Below are 18,343 nucleotides of genomic sequence, written 5' to 3'. Positions count from 1 at the left end.
GCCATTTAACTGCTGGCGTGGGCACTGTTGACACTTGGGCGTCTTGTACAGACCTAGAATGAGCCACAACTGGTGTCTCCAGTAGAGGCTGGGTATAACAGAGTTTGCTCTTGGAGCAGAGTGGCTGTACCTGGATGTGGAGGAATAAAAGACTTGGCCCTTGATGAACACGAGACTCTGACTTGCCCTATTAATACCTAGAAACAGCCGCTTTTATGCTGAAGGTTTTGTTCTCCAAGGTGCTTTTTTTCAAGACTTAAAAACAGATTTAACCCTTTAAAGAGAATGCTTTTTTGGAGCACTCGGGGACTTGTCTCCTTTGGTTTTGTCTTTTAACTCTTAGTACAATTTAGATTTTTCCCTTTCTGCCACTGATTTTAGAACTCTGGAAGCTGAAGCCTCCGCCAGCTGAACTTAAGAGTATTTTATTGGGGTTTTTCCTAACTGCCTCCCTGCTCCAGACACTGAAAAATCAAGGCCTGTCTATCGCATCTTTGCTGAGACCACAGTGCCTGCTGTCAAACTCCTCACGTGGGATGAGGCCGTGCTGGGAGCATCTCTCCTGGGCATTTTCCAAGAGTGGGAAAAACATCGACTCAAACCTTGGGATTTCTCCCTGACAGGCCCTGGAAGTGGCCTGACCCAGGGTAAGGTTTTAAATGCTGATGATTTCCCCCAAACCACGAGTCAACAGGATGCTCTTCAAGGTGGAAACAGGCTTCTAGCGAAGCAGATGGGTGAGCCCCAAATCACTGTAACCTGCTGTACCTCTCAACCAGTTTTTCACTGGATGTGGAAGCCACCGCGGCCTTTTTGTGGTCTCCCACAGGGGAGCAGACGGCTACAGGCAGCCCACTCCACCCTTGCACCCAGCTCTCCCTTCTGTACTTAACCTATGGCGCTTTCTCGTTCCCATGGCAACAGGTCCTAATGCTACCCAGATCCCAAACACAATCTGTCCCCCACGTTTCTTTATCCATCAGCTTTGCCTCCTAGCAACTGGAATTTCTTCCCCCACTCTTTGCTTATGTTCCAGCGGGCCTCTCCCTGGGGGAGGGAGGGAGTTCTCCCCCCCCCCCCACCCCCGCAAGTGCTCTTGTGTGACCTTGAGCAAGAACCTCCCTCTTTCTGGGCCTTGTGCCTCATCTGCATTAAGGATACTGGACCTTGAAGTTCTCGGCCCAAGTGTCCTCTTTCTAAGTCACTTCTTGTCTAAGTACATGCCTCCAAGTCCCAAGTTAGGGGGCCTTACGTGCCTCTGGTTCCGTGATTCCAGCTTATAGAGTTACTCTAGATTTTTTTTTTTTTTTTAATGACCAGCGCTCAGAAAATACTTTTTTCTGTAAAGCTTTAGCATCAGGACCACAGAGGTCACCTTGTCCACCTTCTCACTTTTCCAGTGAGGACACGAGCACTAGAGAAGGCTTGTCCAAGTCCCTGGTTTGTCAGTGGCAGAGGCGGGACAGTTCCCTTTCCATCCGAGTACTCTGCCTTTGGGTGAATAATTGACAGCTTTTTGCAGGACTTCATGCAGCAGATTTTCCAACCTCGTGTCTGTTAGGAACTGAGCTGAACGGCAGGATAGCAAGGGAGCTCCCAACTCTACACATCCACACACACCCGAGAGCAAAACCAGCACAATCTATCACCTACCCGGGCCGCAGCAGGGACTGGGCCCGGCACCTCTGAGGGCCCCCATCCTTCATCGCTCTATAGGCAGAAACAAGCACCAGGGCGGGAGGCAGGAGGCAGCAGAAAGAGACTAGTATTTTCAGCACAAACAAATTATTTAATCTCTCTGAGCCTCGCAGTTTCCTTCTCTGTAATCCGAACATAACAATACCTACTCAGAGTTGTGAGTGTCTGGAACATACTAGGTACTCAGCTGTGCATTTCACACACACACACACACACACACACTTCCAGGACTGCACCATCAACATTCCATTCACATTCTCTTAGTGGGTGATGCTTAGCCAGTGTTTGGTTCCCCAGCCTCCCAGGATGCCCGTGCCGCCTTTTCTCCTCCGAACAACATACGATAAAGGCTCGGAATGCTGAGTAAGTTTAGCATTGCCCAAACCAAGCAGAATTCTTGACGTGGAGCCACAGTATGGACGACCCAAATCCAAGGGATGAGCATTTCTGATTTCCTGATACTCAGCATCGCCTGCCTCTCGGACATAGCGGAAGGTTGGCTGGGATTGCACTGCCATGGGATGAGGGTCAAGGCTAGGGGTGGCGGTGAACAAGGAGAAGAGGAGTAAAATTGGCAGATTTGGGTGGGCAAGGAGAAGTCGGGTCCTAATGCACACCTCTGGTGCCGGCCCCGAGCACAAGGAAAAATAAGGCATTCCAGATGAAAGTTGAGCCTGGACACAGCGTGTTCCAGGGACAACGAACAGGCTGGTCTGGCTGGAGTGGAAGTGTGAGCTAGAGAACCAGCAGGAGAGAACGCTAGAGAGCCGGAGTCCCAGAGTATTAACAGCCAACCTCGGTCTGGCCTCGCCCTTCCTGGTGAAAGAAGAACCACAGAGAGCCAAGGAGAGAGAACTGTGTGTGGGGTCAGCATGGGGGGCTACAGGAAGCTATGCTTTCAGGAATACAACCAGAAGCCCAAGGGAGCTATAAATTCCAAGTTTCCCTTGCTCAGAGGACGGCCGTGGGCAACAGCAAAGCCAGAGAGAAGCTTCCCACACAGCCTCTGGAAAACTGTACCCTGTGCTCACAAATGAAAAGACAAATAAGGTCTCAGTGTTATTATGGAAATACTTTTGACCTCTCAGACCCTCTAAAAGCAGTCCCCATCCGAGGGTCCAAGAAAGAAAGGCTTGCCCCCCTATACAAAAGCAGCCCAAGGCCCCCCAGGGGAGGAATGGAGAAGAACCTGGGGGTGAAGGGTCTCCCCTGGGTATGAGGACAGCTGCCTTAGGAAACACAGAACTTATCTCTGTTGTCCCTTTTCTCCGCTCTGGGTTTCTGGCTTTGTTCCCCTCTGTCACCAACATGCCTCAGCCCCAGTGGAGGGTGAAAGTGGCGTGCCACAGAGAACACTTTGGAGCCTTGGTGCCATCATTCGTGAAATGATTATGCTACCTCATAGCGCGACCTAAGGAGGGGAAACCAGTAAGACTTCCTGCCCAGGGCCTACTACATAATGTTCTGCAAACGGTAGCCAGAAATGTCATTATACTGCCCCCACCCCCACCCTGTCCTGCCCTGCCCGACTCAGCCTGAGCATGGCTAACACAAAACCCGTTAACAAGCCCTTTTCTCTCTCCCGGAGGACAGCTGGGCCAGGCTGGGTTTTTCCAAGAGAATGTCGTCACAGAGGAAGAGGCATGAAGTGGTCCAGGTGGCAGAGTGTGGGTTTTCTATCCTGCAGCAGCAAATGGCACGGACCGCCAGACTCCTGCCCCTGTCCAAGGACTTGGCTCCTCTTCTCCTCTGCCCTTTTTCTGCAGCCTAAAGGGCCCAGGAAAAGGCAGCCAGCCCCTGAAGCTCCCCTAGTCACATCGGCACAGACAGAAGAAGCCCATACATACGACGTTTTTCCTATACTGGCTTATCTCCTTGTCCTGGTCACACCGGTGCTTTCACAGGGACCTTCCAAAGACCCAGGCTTGGCTAAATGCCCCAGTCCCCGGATGGGAGGGCAGCAGGTTTTTCCAGGGCCCTTAGGACTCATAGGCCTTAAAGCTGCCAAACCTTGACACCTAGCTTCTAAGGCTCCCTTATGCCTGCATTGTCCTCCTTCCCACCCACCCCAGCTCACTCAGTACTTTGGGTGAGGTTAGGAAAGTGGGGTGTCCAGTTCCCCTGGTCACACCCCCACCGAGCACCTGGTTTCCTCTGCAGGGTGTCCTCCACCACTGCCTGTGCCTTTAAGGACTGCTGCCCTGAGCCAAGCTCTTGACCTCAGCATCCTCAGCTGAGTTGGATTAAGGGACCCTTTCATGCCTTTGCGAATTCCTTCTGCCTGCGTCCTTCCCCCACACAGAGACCGAGTAGCCAGTAGCCTGAACCGGTCCTCCGCCAAGGGCCGTCTGAAAGTCAGTCTAGTCTGGCAGCCCTTCCCCCAAGGGAGCAGAGGCTGCCCCTTGATAGGCAGTTTCGGATCAGGGAGTGGGCCCTTGGCGGTCTTGGGCTATCACAGGGACTCCAGGAAAGCCATGCAGAGCCTTGAGCCATGAAGGAATGCTCAGATATCATCCTCTGTGTGGAGGCGACAGAGCTGAGCAAGGTAAGGGTCCCATAGGACCCCTCTCCCAAGACCCAGACCGCTGCCTAGGGCTGGCCGTGCCCAGAGGACACGCCAGCCAGGCAGTGCCACCACTGGCCCCCGGCCCTCAAGACTTTCCCTTTCAGACTGAGTTCTGCAATCCTGCTTTTGAGCCTGAATCAGGGCCTCCCCCACCGGCCTTCCGGGAGGATGCCAGCTGCAGCGTCCCGGCTCCCTGGCACGGTAACCATCTCAGGGGGTGACCGGGGGAGAACAGGCCCAGGAGCTGAGAGCCCAAGGGGCTCTCAAAACCCCACCCCGCACACCCACAGGTCGGCGGCCCCGAGGGCTGCAGCCAGATTGTCACTTCTCCTGGCTCTGTGTCCTCCTGCTGGCCAGCCTCCTGCTCCTGCTGCTCGGGCTTCTGGTGGCCATCATTCTAGCCCGTGAGTACCGGGCCCTGCTTGGGTTGAAAGTGCTCTTGAATGAGATTCCATGTGCCACTCTATTCATCACCCCTAGAGAACCAGCTCCTCTGAATCCCACTCCCCCATCTTCTTCCCTCCAGAGCTGCAGACTACACCCCTGCCTGGGGCCTCCTATCACCCACTGCCCACCCAAGGCTTCACCACCACCACCACCACCACCACCACCACCACCACCACCACCCCTACCACTCCCACCCCCTCTCCAGCAACAGGGAACCCTAAAGGACAGCTGAAGGAGGCAGGCATGAGCCCCTCACCCCAGTCCTGTGAGTACCCAGGGAAGATCTTCCTGGAGAAGAGCCCAAGATGGCAGGAGGAAGGGGGGCTAGGAAGAGGAACCTTGGAAATAAAAGGGTCTCTCTCCTTTTGAGCTCTGAACTCTAACCTTCATCTCTGCAGCCTGTGGGGGCCTCCTCCCTGGCCCAAGGGGCTTCTTCAGCAGCCCCAACTACCCAGACCCTTACCCACCCAACGCCCACTGCGTGTGGCATATCCAGGTGGCCGCAGGCCATGCAGTACAACTCAAGATTGAAGCGCTCAGCATGGAAAGCGTGGCCTCCTGTCTTTTCGATCGTTTGGAAATCTCCCCTGAGCCTGAGGGCCCCCTCCTCAGGTGGGTCCCCCTGCCCCCAGGAGATCTCACCGCTGCCCTGCGTTGCCGTCTAGAGGGCAGAACCAGGGAGCAGCGTTGGGAAAGACTGGGCTGGAAGGACACCGAGAGACCTGACCTCTGGACCCAGCTCTGCCCCGTGCCTGCTGTATGACCTTGGGAAGGTCACCCTCCCCTCTCTGTCAAATGGGGCCCCCACCTATCTTACCCATGAATAAATGCCACAAGGATGGATGTGCAGGTCAGGAAAGCCAGAGCTCCCCAGGAAATGAAAGGGCCCCTTTTGACCGCATCGCCACCGGTTCAGGGCTTGAAGAAAGAGGACCACGGGGCCCAGGCAGCCCCCAGTCTGGCTGGCCCTGAGCTCTGAGCCTCCATGGCGCCCAACCTGGCTTCTTGCAGAGTGTGCGGGAAGGTGCCTCCCCCTACACTCAACACCAACGCCAGCCGCCTCCGGGTGGCCTTCGTCTCTGACGGCAGTGTGGAAGGATCTGGTTTCCATGCCTGGTACCAGGCTGTGACCCCCGGGAACGGTGAGTGTTTTCCCACCATGTCTCTGGCTACCTCTCAAGTGTCTCCACGCCCCTCCAGCACTGGCCAAAGGGGTGGAGACTCGGGGGGACGGGGGGGGGGGGGGTTCTGAATCCAGATGCCCCTCCCCAGGGAACTGTGCCCATGACGAGTTCCCCTGTGACCAGCTCGTCTGCCTGCTACCTGACTCAATGTGTGACGGTTTTGCCAACTGTGCTGACGGCAGCGATGAGGCCAACTGCAGCACCAAGCTCTTGGGTACGGGCCCCGCCAGGCACAGGGCATGTATGTCTTCGGGCATCTGCTTCGGGTTCGGCCTGAGCTCCCCAGCTCTGGCCCAGCCCCAAGCTTGCCAGGGCATTCTTCTGGCCCAGACCTTGCTTCCTCATGGGCCTGGCCAAAAACTCTCCCCTGCGGTCCCTGCCAGCCCGACTGGGCGAAGGCACAGACAGACCCTGGCAAACTCACCAGCCCCTCCTCCTCTCCGCAGGGTGTGGGGGGAATCTGACTGGGCTCCAGGGCACTTTCTCTGCTCCCAGCTACCTGCAGAGGTACCCTCCCCAACAGGTAAGCCAGCGGTCCACGGGGAGGGCGGTGTGGCACACGGGGGCACACCTGTGCCCCCAGTTTGTGTGACTGGGAACGGCATGGGAGACACTGCCTTGTTCTTGGGAAGATCGGAGCTCCAACAGGCAGAAAGGGAACCGTGTTTAGCGTTTACTAGGTGGCCAGGTAAGTTTCCCCTGCTGGGTAAACTTATCTCTCAGAGCAGACAAGTGAAAGGGCCTTTCTACCGCCGAGGATAAGAGCTAGCGGGGGCGGCACCCGCCCGCACCCTACCCAGCCTGCAGCAGGGAGGGAACCCTCCTGGAGCTCAGCCTGGATGCCCAGACGGGGATGGGAGAAGGGACCCTCGAACTTCTCCATCCGTGCCCTCCCCCAGCTTTGCACCTGGCATATCTCGGTGCCTGCGGGACGCGGCGTGGAATTGCAGCTGCACAACTTCAGCCTAGAAGCTCAGGACGAGTGCGAGCTGGACTACGTGGCGGTGTATGAGACCAGCACCTCGGGGGCCCTGGGCCTCCTGGGCAGGTAGCAGCAGAGCAGGAGCCCCGGATACATCCCATCCTTCCTCCTGCTCTAAGCCAGAGGTCTCTTCACTGTCGCCCTAGGAAAAGGCTTGTCCTTGCTCAGCCCAAAGCCTTTGCTCCACATTGCCCTTCTGCGGAAGGTCAGCGCCCTCCCTTCCCGCCTCTCCTGCCCCGAAGGGCCCGTTCCACTTCCCCTCACACCCTCCCTGTTTTTTCCCATCTCCAGCTGGCTCGAGTTCAAGCAGTTTGCTTAATTCCTCGTCTGCTCCCTATGTGTGGCTTCTTCTCGGGGGGGGGGGGGGGGGGGGGGGCCTAAGCTCCATGAGTCAGCGGCCATGTGTCCCATCCCCTCTGGCATCGCCCCGAGTGCCAGTCCCAGTGACGTGGGAACACCCCGGGTCTCCGAGGGCCCCCTGCCCAGGTCTGCTCTCCGCCTTGGGCAGGTTCTGTGGAGCGGAGCCACCACCTCGCCTCATCTCCTCCAGCCACCAGCTGGTGGTGCTCTTTAGGACAGACCGTGGCATCAGCAGTGGGGGCTTCTCTGCCACCTACAGGGCCCTCAATGCCACTGAGAGTAGGTGCCCCGGGGTGAGTGGGCGTGGGCGGTACGGCTGCCTCTGGGAGAGCGAGGAAGGGCTCTGGACGTTGGTCGGGGCACCGTGAAGGCAGTGTGGGGGCACAGGCACGCCCCAGGGCGCTGCCACGCCCCCTCTGCTTCCAGATCCCTGTGGTCCCGGAGAGTTCTCCTGCCGCGATGGAGGGTGTAAGAGTCTGCAGTGGATGTGTGACACGTGGAGAGACTGCACAGATAGCAGCAATGGCAACTGCAGCAGCCCCTTGCTCCCGCCCCCAGGTGAGAAGCCTGGCCCAGAGCACCGTGGGCAGGGCGCGGCAGGTCTGAGCCAGCTGGGTGCCTGTTCATAGCAACCCTACAGGTTGTCCTAACGGACACCCTTGTCCTCCCTGATGGAGAGTTCCCCATCCTGACTCAGGGGCCACTCCACAGAGTCCGGGAGGGACTCTCACCCAGTGGTGGCAATGGTACTTAACGTCACCCCCCAGGGAAGTGGGAATCAGGGAGTCAGTGGGTGGGGCTTCAAGAACCAGCCCAGCCTTGGGGCGCCTGGGTGGCTCAGTCGGCTGATTGTTGGTTTCCGCTGGGGTCATGATCTTGCGGTTCGTGGGTTCGAGCCCCGTGCTGCTGGTGTGGGTCCTGCTTGTGGTTCCCTCTCTCTCTCCCTCCCTCTCCCTCTCTCAAAATAAATGAACAAATTCAAAAAAGAGAAGAAAAGGGGGCGCCTGGGAGGCTTAGTCGGTTGAGCGTCCGACTTCGGCTCAGGTCATGATCTCACAGTTTGTGGGTTCAAGCCCCGCGTCAGGCTCTGTGCTGATGGCTCGGAGGCTGGAGCCTGCTTCGGATTCTGTGTCTCCCTCTCTCTCTGCCCCTCTGCCGCTCACACTCACTCTTTCTCTCAAAAATAAACATTAAAAAAAAATTTTTTTTTAAGAAAAGAACCAGCCCAGCCTTGTCACACAAAGAGCCCCTCTCCACAGCCCACCTCAGAGATGAAGGTGAGGGCCACCTGGCTGGCTCAGTCAGTAGAGCATGTGACTCCTGGTCTCAGGGTCATGAGTTCAAGCCCCATGTTGGGTGTGGAGCCTATTAAAAAAAAAGGGGAAGAAAAAAAAAAAGCAGAAGAAGATGGAGGTGAGAGCAGGGAGTTCCTTCTGGATGCCGAGCAGTCCCTGCCAGTGTCAGTGCCCCATGCTCTGAGAGATTGAAAAGACACCTGCCTGATGCCCAGGGCTGGCAAAGGATATTTGGGCAGGCTCTCTAGGATGATAGAACCCGCGATATGTGCAAAGCATCTCTCCACGTTGTTGCCTTTGATTCCCACAACAATGCCCATCTGGCCCAGAGGGAGCAATGAAGTGACTTGCCCCGGGTCATCGGCCAGTGTATCCCCACAGTGATTGTCCCCTCCCGCCCCTACAGAGCTGGCCTGTGAACCCGTCCAGGTGGAGATGTGCATCGGACTGAGCTACAACGCCACAGCCTTCCCTAACATCTGGGTGGGCATGGCCACCCAGGAGGAAGTGATGGAGGTCCTCAGAAGTTACAAGGTGCTCCTGGCAGAGATCGGGAGGGACCCCCCCCTGCCCGCCCCCCCCCCCCGCTGGAAGTGGAGGGAGCTGTGAGAGTGTGGCTCCTGAGCGCTGATCTCCTCCTTCCACAGAGCCTGACAAGTCTACCCTGTTACCAGAACTTCCGGAGGCTCCTCTGTGGGCTGCTTGTGCCCCACTGCACCCCCACAGGCAGCGTCCTTCCCCCTTGCCGCTCTGTCTGCCAGGAGGCAGAGCTCCAGTGCCAGTCCGGCCTGGCTCTACTGGGCACCCCCTGGCCTTTCAACTGCAACAGGCTGCCTGAGGCGGCTGGCCTGGAGGCTTGTGCCCAGCCCTGACCCTGAAGCAGGCACCTGCCCTCTGCCTGCCCATCCACCTTTGCCTATCAGGGCGGGCAGGCAGGGGACTCTGCCCATCCTCTCTGGAGCCTCCCAGGGAGGGGAAGAGGAGTCCCCAGAGGGGCTGATGGAAGCTTCCCTGTCCCTTTGCTTGCCCCAGCTCCACACCATGCCATTGACAGTGAGGACTGCTTCCCCACCCAAGCCTCTGACCCCCGTTTCCTGTCTTCTGCCCTCCCCTAGCCACCTCCTTTTTCGGGTTCTCCTGAAAACCTGCCTTTTGACTTTTGTCATTTATTCAACAAAAATGTATTGAGTGCCTAGGAATTGTGGCAGGCCCTGCTCTGAGTCCTGGGGATCCGGTTGTCCGTCTGCCTCTAGAACTCTCCACCCTGGGTTCTCAGCTTCTATTTCTCCTGGACTGGTCTGGTCCTTGGTCTCCATCACCGCACCACCTCTCCTTCGGCTCCTTGGAGCACGGGGTGTCCTGAGTGTCTGTCTCACACAGCTCTGCCTCTCTGTGCCCAGCTAAGACTCTCTCCCCCTCCTTTCTCTCCCAAACCTTGGCCAGCGGCCGGGCGACACCACGAGTTATTTCCCTGCTATTTCCCGGCTCGGAGTTCTTGGCCCCTGAACAACTGGTTTCCTCTTGGAGTCTGGGAGGAGCAGAGCGGAGCCGGCAGGGAGCGAACCGGGACCAGGGGGGCGAAGAGGGCAGGGGACGCCTGGCAGGGGAGAAGCGCGGGGGCGGGACAGGGGTCAGCTGGAGGGTCCGGAGAAGCGAGCGAGCGCCCCGAAGGAGGCCCCGGGAGCCGGGAGGGGGTGAGTCTGGCGGAGAGCAGGAGGGAGGAGTGGGGACGGGAGGGGGCTGGGGGAAAGACCGGGCGGGGGGCGCGGGACCGGGGCAGCCAGCCTCTCCTGCCCTCCTCCACCCCGCTCCCCCCCACCCCCCGCTACCCCCCGCCCCAGCGCTCTCGTCTCCTCGGCTCCGGGAGCGACCCTCCTTCCTCTCCCCCGCGGCCGCTCAGCCTCCGGCCCATGGCAGTGGGGTGGGGACGCGCTCGGCCGCGCCGAGTGGGATTCTGGGTCCGGATTCTGGGTCCCGACTCCCGTCCCGCCTGACCCACAGACTGCGAGAGGACCCCGGCGGCCGGAGTCCCCGTGCCAGCGCCATGAGGCCGCTCGTCGCCGTGCTGCTCCTGGGCCTGGCGGCCGGCTCGCCCCCGCTGGACGACAACAAGATCCCCAGCCTGTGTCCGGGGCACCCCGGCCTCCCCGGCACGCCGGGCCACCACGGCAGCCAGGGCCTGCCCGGCCGCGACGGCCGCGACGGGCGAGACGGCGCGCCCGGGGTTCCGGGAGAGAAAGGCGAGGGCGGGAGGCCAGGTAAGAAGGCCGCCGGGTCGCCGTCCGCGGGGCCGTCCGCGCTCGCGGGGCGGAGGGCCGGGCCTCGGGGTCCCGCCAGGGGGCGCCGCCGGGCTCCGGGAGCGGGGCGCCGAGAGGGTGACTCAGCCCGCCGCAGGCCACGGCCCCGGGGACCCTCTGCGGGCGGCCGCTCGGGTCCGCCCCGGCCCTTCGGGCAGCGGAGCCCGGGGCCCGGGCGGCGGGGCGGCCCTCGCCGGGGAAGCGGCGGCAGGGGGCCCCAGAGAGGGTGGGGAGGGTGCTCAGCGTCGCCCTCCGTGCACCCCGCTGCGGGCGGCCGCCGCCGCCGCCACTCTCGCCCTAACCGCTGCCCGCACCCCGCAGGACTGCCGGGGCCCCGGGGCGAGCCCGGGCCGCGAGGAGAGGCGGGACCCGCGGGGGCGACCGGGCCTGCGGGCGAGTGCTCAGTACCTCCGCGCTCCGCCTTCAGCGCCAAGCGCTCGGAGAGCCGGGTGCCTCCGCCGTCGGACGCGCCCCTACCCTTCGACCGCGTGCTGGTGAACGAGCAGGGACATTACGACGCCACCACCGGCAAGTTCACCTGCCAGGTGCCCGGGGTCTACTACTTCGCGGTCCACGCCACCGTCTACCGGGCTAGCCTGCAGTTCGATCTGGTCAAGAACGGCGAGTCCATCGCCTCTTTCTTCCAGTTTTTTGGAGGGTGGCCCAAGCCAGCCTCGCTGTCCGGGGGCGCCATGGTGAGGCTGGAGCCAGAGGACCAGGTGTGGGTGCAGGTGGGCGTGGGTGATTACATTGGCATCTATGCCAGCATCAAGACAGACAGCACCTTCTCGGGGTTTCTGGTGTATTCTGACTGGCACAACTCCCCTGTCTTCGCTTGATGCTCACTGGAGAGCGAGCTCACGCTCTCTCACTCCTAGGGAAGGAGGGTGTGACTCTGACAGTCACATATCCGGGAGGGCTGGCCCCCCCCCCCCTTGGGATGTTGTGAATGATTCCGTCCTGCTGCTGGCAGAGAATGGGGACAGAGGCTGTCTGAGATCAGGGCTGGCAATATGGGCAGTGGCTGGATTTCTGCCCAAAACCAAGGGGCACTCTGTGTTGGCAGGTGTGGGTCCCCCAGTTGCTCTGGCCCGGGACCCCAGAGGTGGGGTGCCCTCTTCCTGGTGCTCTGCTTCTCTGGGTCCTCTCTTGTCCTTCCTATTCCTGGGCCCTTTTCTCAGAGACCATTCAATAAATCTCCCCCCAAAAAATCCTCCTACTGGCTCAGCCTTTCTTCTTTAAGTGGTGGGGATGCCCTGATTCTGAGGATTGGGGAGGGGAGAGGGAGCGATGCGGAAGGAAGGGCTCTTGGGCTGGACCAGCCGTGGGGCAAGAGATACAGGATGCAGGCCTAGCTGACCTAGAGGCCGCTCCATAGAGCTGCCCCTAAGTCGTGTGGGACGTGAATAGGAGTGCCTGGCTGAGGAGGGTGGCCTTCTGACATGGGGCTCTGACCACCTTTTCCTAACTCAAAGATGTCATATGAACGGGGCGGGAGCTACCTTCGCCACACACACACACACACACACACACCTGCCCTGATCAACAAAAATGGAGCCCGGGCTTTGCATTTGTGACTGCTCTGGCTGCTTGCCTGGTCTCTAGATGACTGGAAAGCTATTTCTCTGTCCCCCATCCCAGGGAAGTGGTGCGTTCCTGGGGGGCTAAAGATAAGTAATTTCTGAGATGACCACAAGAGGGCGTCCCAGCTCCAGAAAGCAGCAATGATCCTGAAGAGCTTGAGCTCATGCCTGCTTCGGGTGGTTAGGGGGGAGGATGGGGTATTGACGTCTGCCAACGTAATTCTGGATGGGGGTGCAGGAAAAAGGGGTCCTTTGCTCCCAGCTCAGGAAGTTTATCTTCTCTCAGAAAATGTTTATCCTCACATTAAACAGAGACTGAAAGGAGCCAAGCCTCCCCGCGCTCAACTCCCCTAGGGTTGGGCGAAGGCGGGGGGGGGGGGGGGGGGGGCGGCGGGGAGCTCTCCCCAGGCCTCCCAACTCCAAAATGGACGTGAAGAACTCCCCCACCATGCTGGGCATAGCCTGGGTGGGCCGCGCCACTAAGTCTGAGGCTAGCCACAAAGCCCCTTCAAGGTTCCCCTCCTCAGACCTCCAGAAGCCAGCCCCAGCCCCAGCCCCACCCCCAACCCAATGACTAACAAACCAGGGCTTGCCAGACCCACAATCAATTCAGCCTCTCAACCCCCAAAGAATGTGGTGGGGCCTCTTCTCAGTTTCTTCCCGACCTACCCTTTCTCCCTCTTCACCCCACCCCCACCCTACCACCCAACGGCTTCTAGAAAGCTGCCCCTGGCATTATGCTCCTAGATTTAACATACAATTATGGGGGAGTGCCCCGCCCCCCTCTTGCTGGTCATGTGAGGGCAGATATGACCATGGGGACTGGGCTCAGGTCCTAGGCTTCAGCTCCCAGCTCTCCACCAGGAGGCCTCACAGCCACACCCCAGCCCACCACAGCCCCACACCATGCCAAGAGACACAAAGTCAAGGGCCAGCTCCTCCAGGGACCAGAGGGTAGACTGGACTCCAGACAGCAAGGACCCCAAATCCCTCCTGGGACGAGTGGCACCAGAGAAGCTGGGAAGCCGTTCGCAACTCCTCCGTACTGGGACTTCATTCTGGCAAAAGTAGAAAAGACGGGGAGGGCTTTTCCAAAGCCAGGTGTGTGAGAAGGCACAAATCGGGGGTGGATTCAGCCGCCCTTGGCACGGGCTCTCCCCGAGGCACAGTACTCACATCCTATCTTATCTCTTCCCCCACCAGGTCCCCCCAGACCACAGTGACTCCAGCAGGACCAAAGGACCCTGCTGCAGCATCAGTCAACCTGACCAACTGCTCGCCCCTGTAAGGATGCACACAGAGGCTGTCAGAGCGGTCAACAGAACTTTATTCACTAGAAACTGGGCCACACAGACCCAGCAGGGAGCTGCATGCCCCTAGGCTGGCCCCTTCTGTATTTGGACCCTGGTCAAATGAGCACAGTCTGCCCTCCCCAGTGCCAGGGAGAGACAAACAGAAGGGGAATGCCAATGTTCTCTGTGATGTGGGGAGTGAAAAGGGTAGGAGTAGAAATCTGGTTATCCCTCCTGAGGCTCCCAGTGGAGCTGGGGTGCCAGAGGGTATGTGGTCCCAAAGCCAGGTGCAGACACCCACCCTCCAAGGGGTAAACTCTTGATCCTAGCTCTTGGATCAGGTTGGGAGGGAGCCTCGTAAGATCAAGACAGGCAGAAGTGGTAGCTCTAAGGGCACCTGAGAGATACTATCCCCAAGGCTTACCAGGGCACGGGCGCTCTGGCTGAAAGCAAAGGTTCAAGATCATTCCAAGGCCCCTGAGTTGCCCAAACACCCAAATGACAGTGCTTTGTTGTGGCTGAAGCTGGGGAGGAAATGGGGAGGGGCCAGGGAGAGGACCTGCAAATCCCCAACAGAAAAACCAGAAGCACAGCGGGGGAGCCCCAGAGGCTGGCATCTGGATGGGCCCTGGCAACCTGGAGGGGAGTCCACGGCAGTCTCGGGGCCTTGCATAGTGTGACACACTCACCACCTCCGGCGTCACAGGGACCCACTGGGTAAGGAAGAGCTGTTACCCTGCCCCACCCGGGTCATAAGTCTTCCAGAGTATCCTATCTCAATGTCCTGGATGTATGGCTTAGAGGCTTGGCATGACAGCCATGGGGGCAGGAGGGAATTCAGGCCGGAAACCGAGAGGTCGGGTGTTAAAGCTGTCCTAGCACAGGTGGCTTCATGGAGCACAGACGGGTGGGCAGACAGGGAAGGAGTCTTCAGAGGTAGACATTGAGGGTCTGCAGAATGCCCCGGCGGCAGAGTGGACAGTTGCGGTGGTAGATGGGGTGGCGCATCAGGATTTCGGTGCAAGCCTGGCACAGGCACAGGTGCCGACAGGGCAGCAGCAGCACCGTCTTGCTCTGGTCCTGGCAGATGACACACTTCTTCCGCTCCTCTTGCTCCTTGAGCAACTTCCATGGGTCTTGCCCAGCTACGGGCTCCTCCTCATTGAGCCTCTCCCGGCCGCGGGCAGCTGTTGCTCTGACCGTCCCGACCTCCTCCTCTTCTGCCTCTGATCTGGGCCCTGTTTCAGGAAGAGTGTCCTGTCGCCAGGTCCTGGCCGAGGGCGCCCTCCTCGGGCCACCCTGAGGAGCCCCGGGGGCCCCTCCCCGGTTCGGCCAGGTGGCCAGCTGCAGGCTGCGGCTCCAGACTCGGCGCCAGGCCTCCAAGTCCAGTGCCAGGCGAGATAGCCGCACGACATCTTCTCGCAGCCGGTGGTAGGATGGCCGGGCATGGAGCTGACTGAGTGCCCGGGTGGCCAGTCTCAGAGTGAGGTCCGGGTGCAACACGGTCACCATCACCGCCAGCACACAAGCCAGCAGCACCAGGCCGGTGACATTGACAAGCACGAAGCTGGCCAGGAGGCGGGCAGCTGACGCTAGGAGCTCCAGTGCTAGTTGGCAGGGGGTCCAGAGGAGGATGGCCATGGCCACAGCACTGCTGGAAATGTGGGCTAGGAAGGCAGCTACAACGTCCGTCATCCTCCACAGTGGCCCCATCACGGCATCCCACAGGGCCAGCATCAGGGAGAAAAGGTTCTGAGTGCCAATGAGACAGATGTTGACCAGACTGTTGATCACGTAGGCCACCAGGCTCATGGCAATGGCACAGATGTCACAGGCCTGGCGCAGCAAAGCATGGCCACTGGAGACCACGTTGAGGACACCCCGGTGCAGTATCTCCCGGCTCCTCAGTGCCCCGTGAGAGGCCAGGTGCCCCAGGAGCTTTAAGCTCTCCAGGCCAGAGCAGCAGCTGTACATCAGAGTACACAAGGCCTGCAAGCCCCCAAAGGTGAACCGGACCAAGGCTTCGATCAAGGCCAGCAGTGAAAGCAGGACTCCGCGGCCCAAGTGCAGAAGACTAGTCAGTACCGTGTGTGGCAGGTTGTAGATGAAGGCCAGGAGCCAGGCCAGAGAAGCCAGGAGGGAGGACACCAGCAGGAAGTTGAGATCCAACACCAAGGTCAGCAGGTCCAGCACAAGGCCCACCCCATTCACTATCAGGTACACAGCCTCCATGATAGGACTGTGGAGGTTAATCCAAAAGAAGTCTGACTCCCGGTTGAGGAGGGTGTCAAGGTTAATAATATTTGGGGGCGTCGGAGATTAATTTGGAAGGGAAGTGAGGCAGTCTCCAAGCCAGGGAGAATCAAGAAACAGAGGAAGGAGTGGGTTAGAGCGAAGTGGAGTCTCAGTGGAGGGAAAGGAGACCAGGTGCTGGTCCAGGAGTCCCGGTTTTGAATGCGGCCCGTTTGGAAGGGAAGAGGCCAAACATCTCTAAAGTGGAGGTGAGCCCGGGCTGGAGGAGATATCTCAGCTTTGGAGGCCTGGTGGTGGCGAACCACGGCCGGGCAGTGGGTCAGACCGAGAGGAGACCGGGAACGGTTGGGATCGGGCCGGGGCCGGGTCGGGGCGGCGCAGGCTGGGCGCGGGCTCGCGGTCCAGCTACGCAGGAACCGCTGTCCCCGCCCGGCCCCTGTCCTCGGGGCTCGCGGCTCTTTGCGTCCAAAGGGGCAGTGGGAAAGGGAGTCAGCTTCAGCAAACCCCAAACGCGGCCTCTATTCCGCTGGGCGCCGCCATCTTGTGTGCGAAAGGGTGGGGCAAAAAGCGTGACAAGGAGGGCGGGACGACGAATTCCGACCAATCTTGAGGAGCAACCGCAGGAAACATCCGGCACCCATTGGTCTGTTTGAACGGTGCCCGAACGTATTTACTTTCCAGAGGAAAGGGCGGGGACAGAATGAAGTCCCGCCCCCTTGAGGCGGTGATTGGTCAGTTGACGGGCAGACGTGGAATATGCCCTCCTCCTAGTCCCGCCCCCTAACAGCAGGATTTTGGACTGGGCCAAATACGGGAGTTGTTCTTGCTCCTAGCCCTCGATTGTGAACTTTTTAGGTGCTGTTGACGGTTACTGCCTCTGGGCTGGACTCTGGGATTTTACCGCCTCCACATCCTCCTCAGACTCGCTGCCTCGTCCTCCTCTGTTCATTCATTCATTTAGTCTATCGTTTATTGAGCTCCTGCAGATACATTGGGGATACAAATAATGGTTAAGGGGGTGCCTTCTCTCAAGCCGTTCACAAGGGGAAACATTGTTGTTACAGGGCATTCCCAAGCTGCTATTCCAAACTGTTTCCTTTGGCGCCATCAGCTTTTCTCAGCAGCTTTAGATTACCTGATTGTGATTATGAAAAGGAGGCCACAGACGAGAAATAGCTCACCCTCCTACACTAGCCCCTATTATTTGTTTACTTGAACACTGTAGTTAGATATCTACACCTGGGCGGCTCCAGGTTCCTCAACAAGTTATCCTTTCCTTTAATATTCAAAATAGATTTGAGTCCCCACCCCAAATATATCGGGAAGCCAAACCTGGTGTTCTCTACCAATGCCAAGGATACTTGGGGGTCTGTCTTATCCTTCCCCTGGTCACCATTGCTTTAATTTCCTGCTCGTTTGAATGCTTCATCTCCACTCTGGCCTGGACTCCTAAAAGTGTTTGTCCCCCTTCACCCTCCCAACCCCAAGCGCTACCTGAGTCCCTCATTCCCCAAAGCATCACTAATACAAAGCTGAGGTATGCAGCAAGCCTTCACTGAGATGTGGGGTCCCAACAGGGTTACAGCATAGTGTGGTGCAGGGACTGCCGTTCCTACAACTCCACTGGTTATGCTCCAGCCTCTCTCTCACACCTGTCAGGCCCCAACTTAATGTTTTCTCTGAGACATGTTTTTCCCTTCCTCTTCCTCTTCCTCTTCCTCTTGGGATTTCCCCTCCCTTTCTCTAGCCATCAGACTCCAACTTCCTATTTTGTTATTTGATTTTACAGAAGAGTCTGTCTCTACCCGCACAAAATGCTAATCTCTCTAAACAAGGGAGCATAAATAAAGATTTGGTTTAGCCTCCTGCTCAGATCATGGTCTGTTGTGATTGTTGTTACTGATGTTTTTATTGTCCGACTGTGCATTTTTTCCCCAATTTCAAATCTTGGAGAATACACCCACCTCCATTTCAAGATGTTTGATCTCCCCACCGGTAACCTGTTCTCTTCAGAAACCTTACTTGTTCCGTGAACACTAACGTGTTCTTAATCTGCATTTCTGCAGCACTTCATACCAGTGACCACTTCCTCCACCTTTGGCCCCTGGACATTACACTCTCCTGTATTCTTTCATGGCCCCTTCTCTCTACATGATGATTTCCAATTCTGTGCCTTCAGCCTGGATCTCTTGCAAAGAGTTTAGGTTTAGGTTCCAAGTGCTTCCGAGACATAGACAGTGCCTGAATATCACAATGGTACTTCAAACTCACCATGTTTCAAACTCAGCAAACTTGCTGTGCCTACACTGTGTGCAATTAACCAGCCAGCTTTCAACACCAAGAAAGACATTCTTAGAATTGGCAGGATCCTTTAAAACGGTATTTC

General features: G+C 58.3%; 3 protein-coding genes across 6 annotated transcripts; 2 read left to right on the top strand and 1 right to left on the bottom strand.

The window, feature by feature from the left end:
- The first annotated feature begins 3,861 nt into the window (after positions 1-3,861).
- LOC122483064 (membrane frizzled-related protein) lies at positions 3,862-9,413 on the top strand. 4 transcript variants are annotated; one of them, XM_043579623.1, is made up of 13 exons: positions 3,862-4,243; positions 4,369-4,465; positions 4,555-4,668; positions 4,791-4,976; positions 5,110-5,323; positions 5,723-5,853; positions 5,984-6,109; positions 6,342-6,418; positions 7,024-7,082; positions 7,386-7,516; positions 7,664-7,795; positions 8,939-9,066; positions 9,180-9,413. In XM_043579623.1, the coding sequence occupies exons 1-13, from the start codon at positions 4,190-4,192 to the stop codon at positions 9,402-9,404; spliced, it is 1,674 nt and encodes a 557-aa protein (XP_043435558.1). In that variant the 5' UTR covers positions 3,862-4,189; the 3' UTR covers positions 9,405-9,413. The 4 variants fall into 4 exon arrangements, with proteins under 4 accessions (XP_043435558.1, XP_043435560.1, XP_043435559.1 ...); XM_043579622.1 differs by lacking the exon at positions 7,024-7,082 and adding an exon at positions 6,795-6,943 and having other exon boundaries at positions 3,871-4,243; XM_043579625.1 differs by lacking the exons at positions 4,791-4,976; positions 7,024-7,082 and adding an exon at positions 6,795-6,943 and having other exon boundaries at positions 3,865-4,243.
- Positions 9,414-10,116: 703 nt separating this feature from the next.
- On the top strand, positions 10,117-12,045 carry C1QTNF5 (C1q and TNF related 5). The gene is made up of 3 exons (XM_043579626.1): positions 10,117-10,226; positions 10,534-10,790; positions 11,151-12,045. The coding sequence occupies exons 2-3, from the start codon at positions 10,577-10,579 to the stop codon at positions 11,666-11,668; spliced, it is 732 nt and encodes a 243-aa protein (XP_043435561.1). The 5' UTR covers positions 10,117-10,226; positions 10,534-10,576; the 3' UTR covers positions 11,669-12,045.
- Positions 12,046-13,721: 1,676 nt separating this feature from the next.
- RNF26 (ring finger protein 26) lies at positions 13,722-16,532 on the bottom strand. Its single transcript, XM_043579613.1, has one exon. It carries the CDS (start codon positions 15,934-15,936, stop codon positions 14,635-14,637), a length of 1,302 nt encoding a protein of 433 aa, XP_043435548.1. The 5' UTR covers positions 15,937-16,532; the 3' UTR covers positions 13,722-14,634.
- Positions 16,533-18,343: the final 1,811 nt, after the last annotated feature.

Source organism: Prionailurus bengalensis, chromosome D1 (assembly GCF_016509475.1).
Source record: "Prionailurus bengalensis isolate Pbe53 chromosome D1, Fcat_Pben_1.1_paternal_pri, whole genome shotgun sequence".
Taxonomy (NCBI): Eukaryota; Metazoa; Chordata; class Mammalia; order Carnivora; family Felidae; genus Prionailurus; species Prionailurus bengalensis.
The sequence above is the reverse complement of the archived record's forward strand: the minus strand, read 5'-3'. Positions and strand labels throughout refer to the sequence as shown.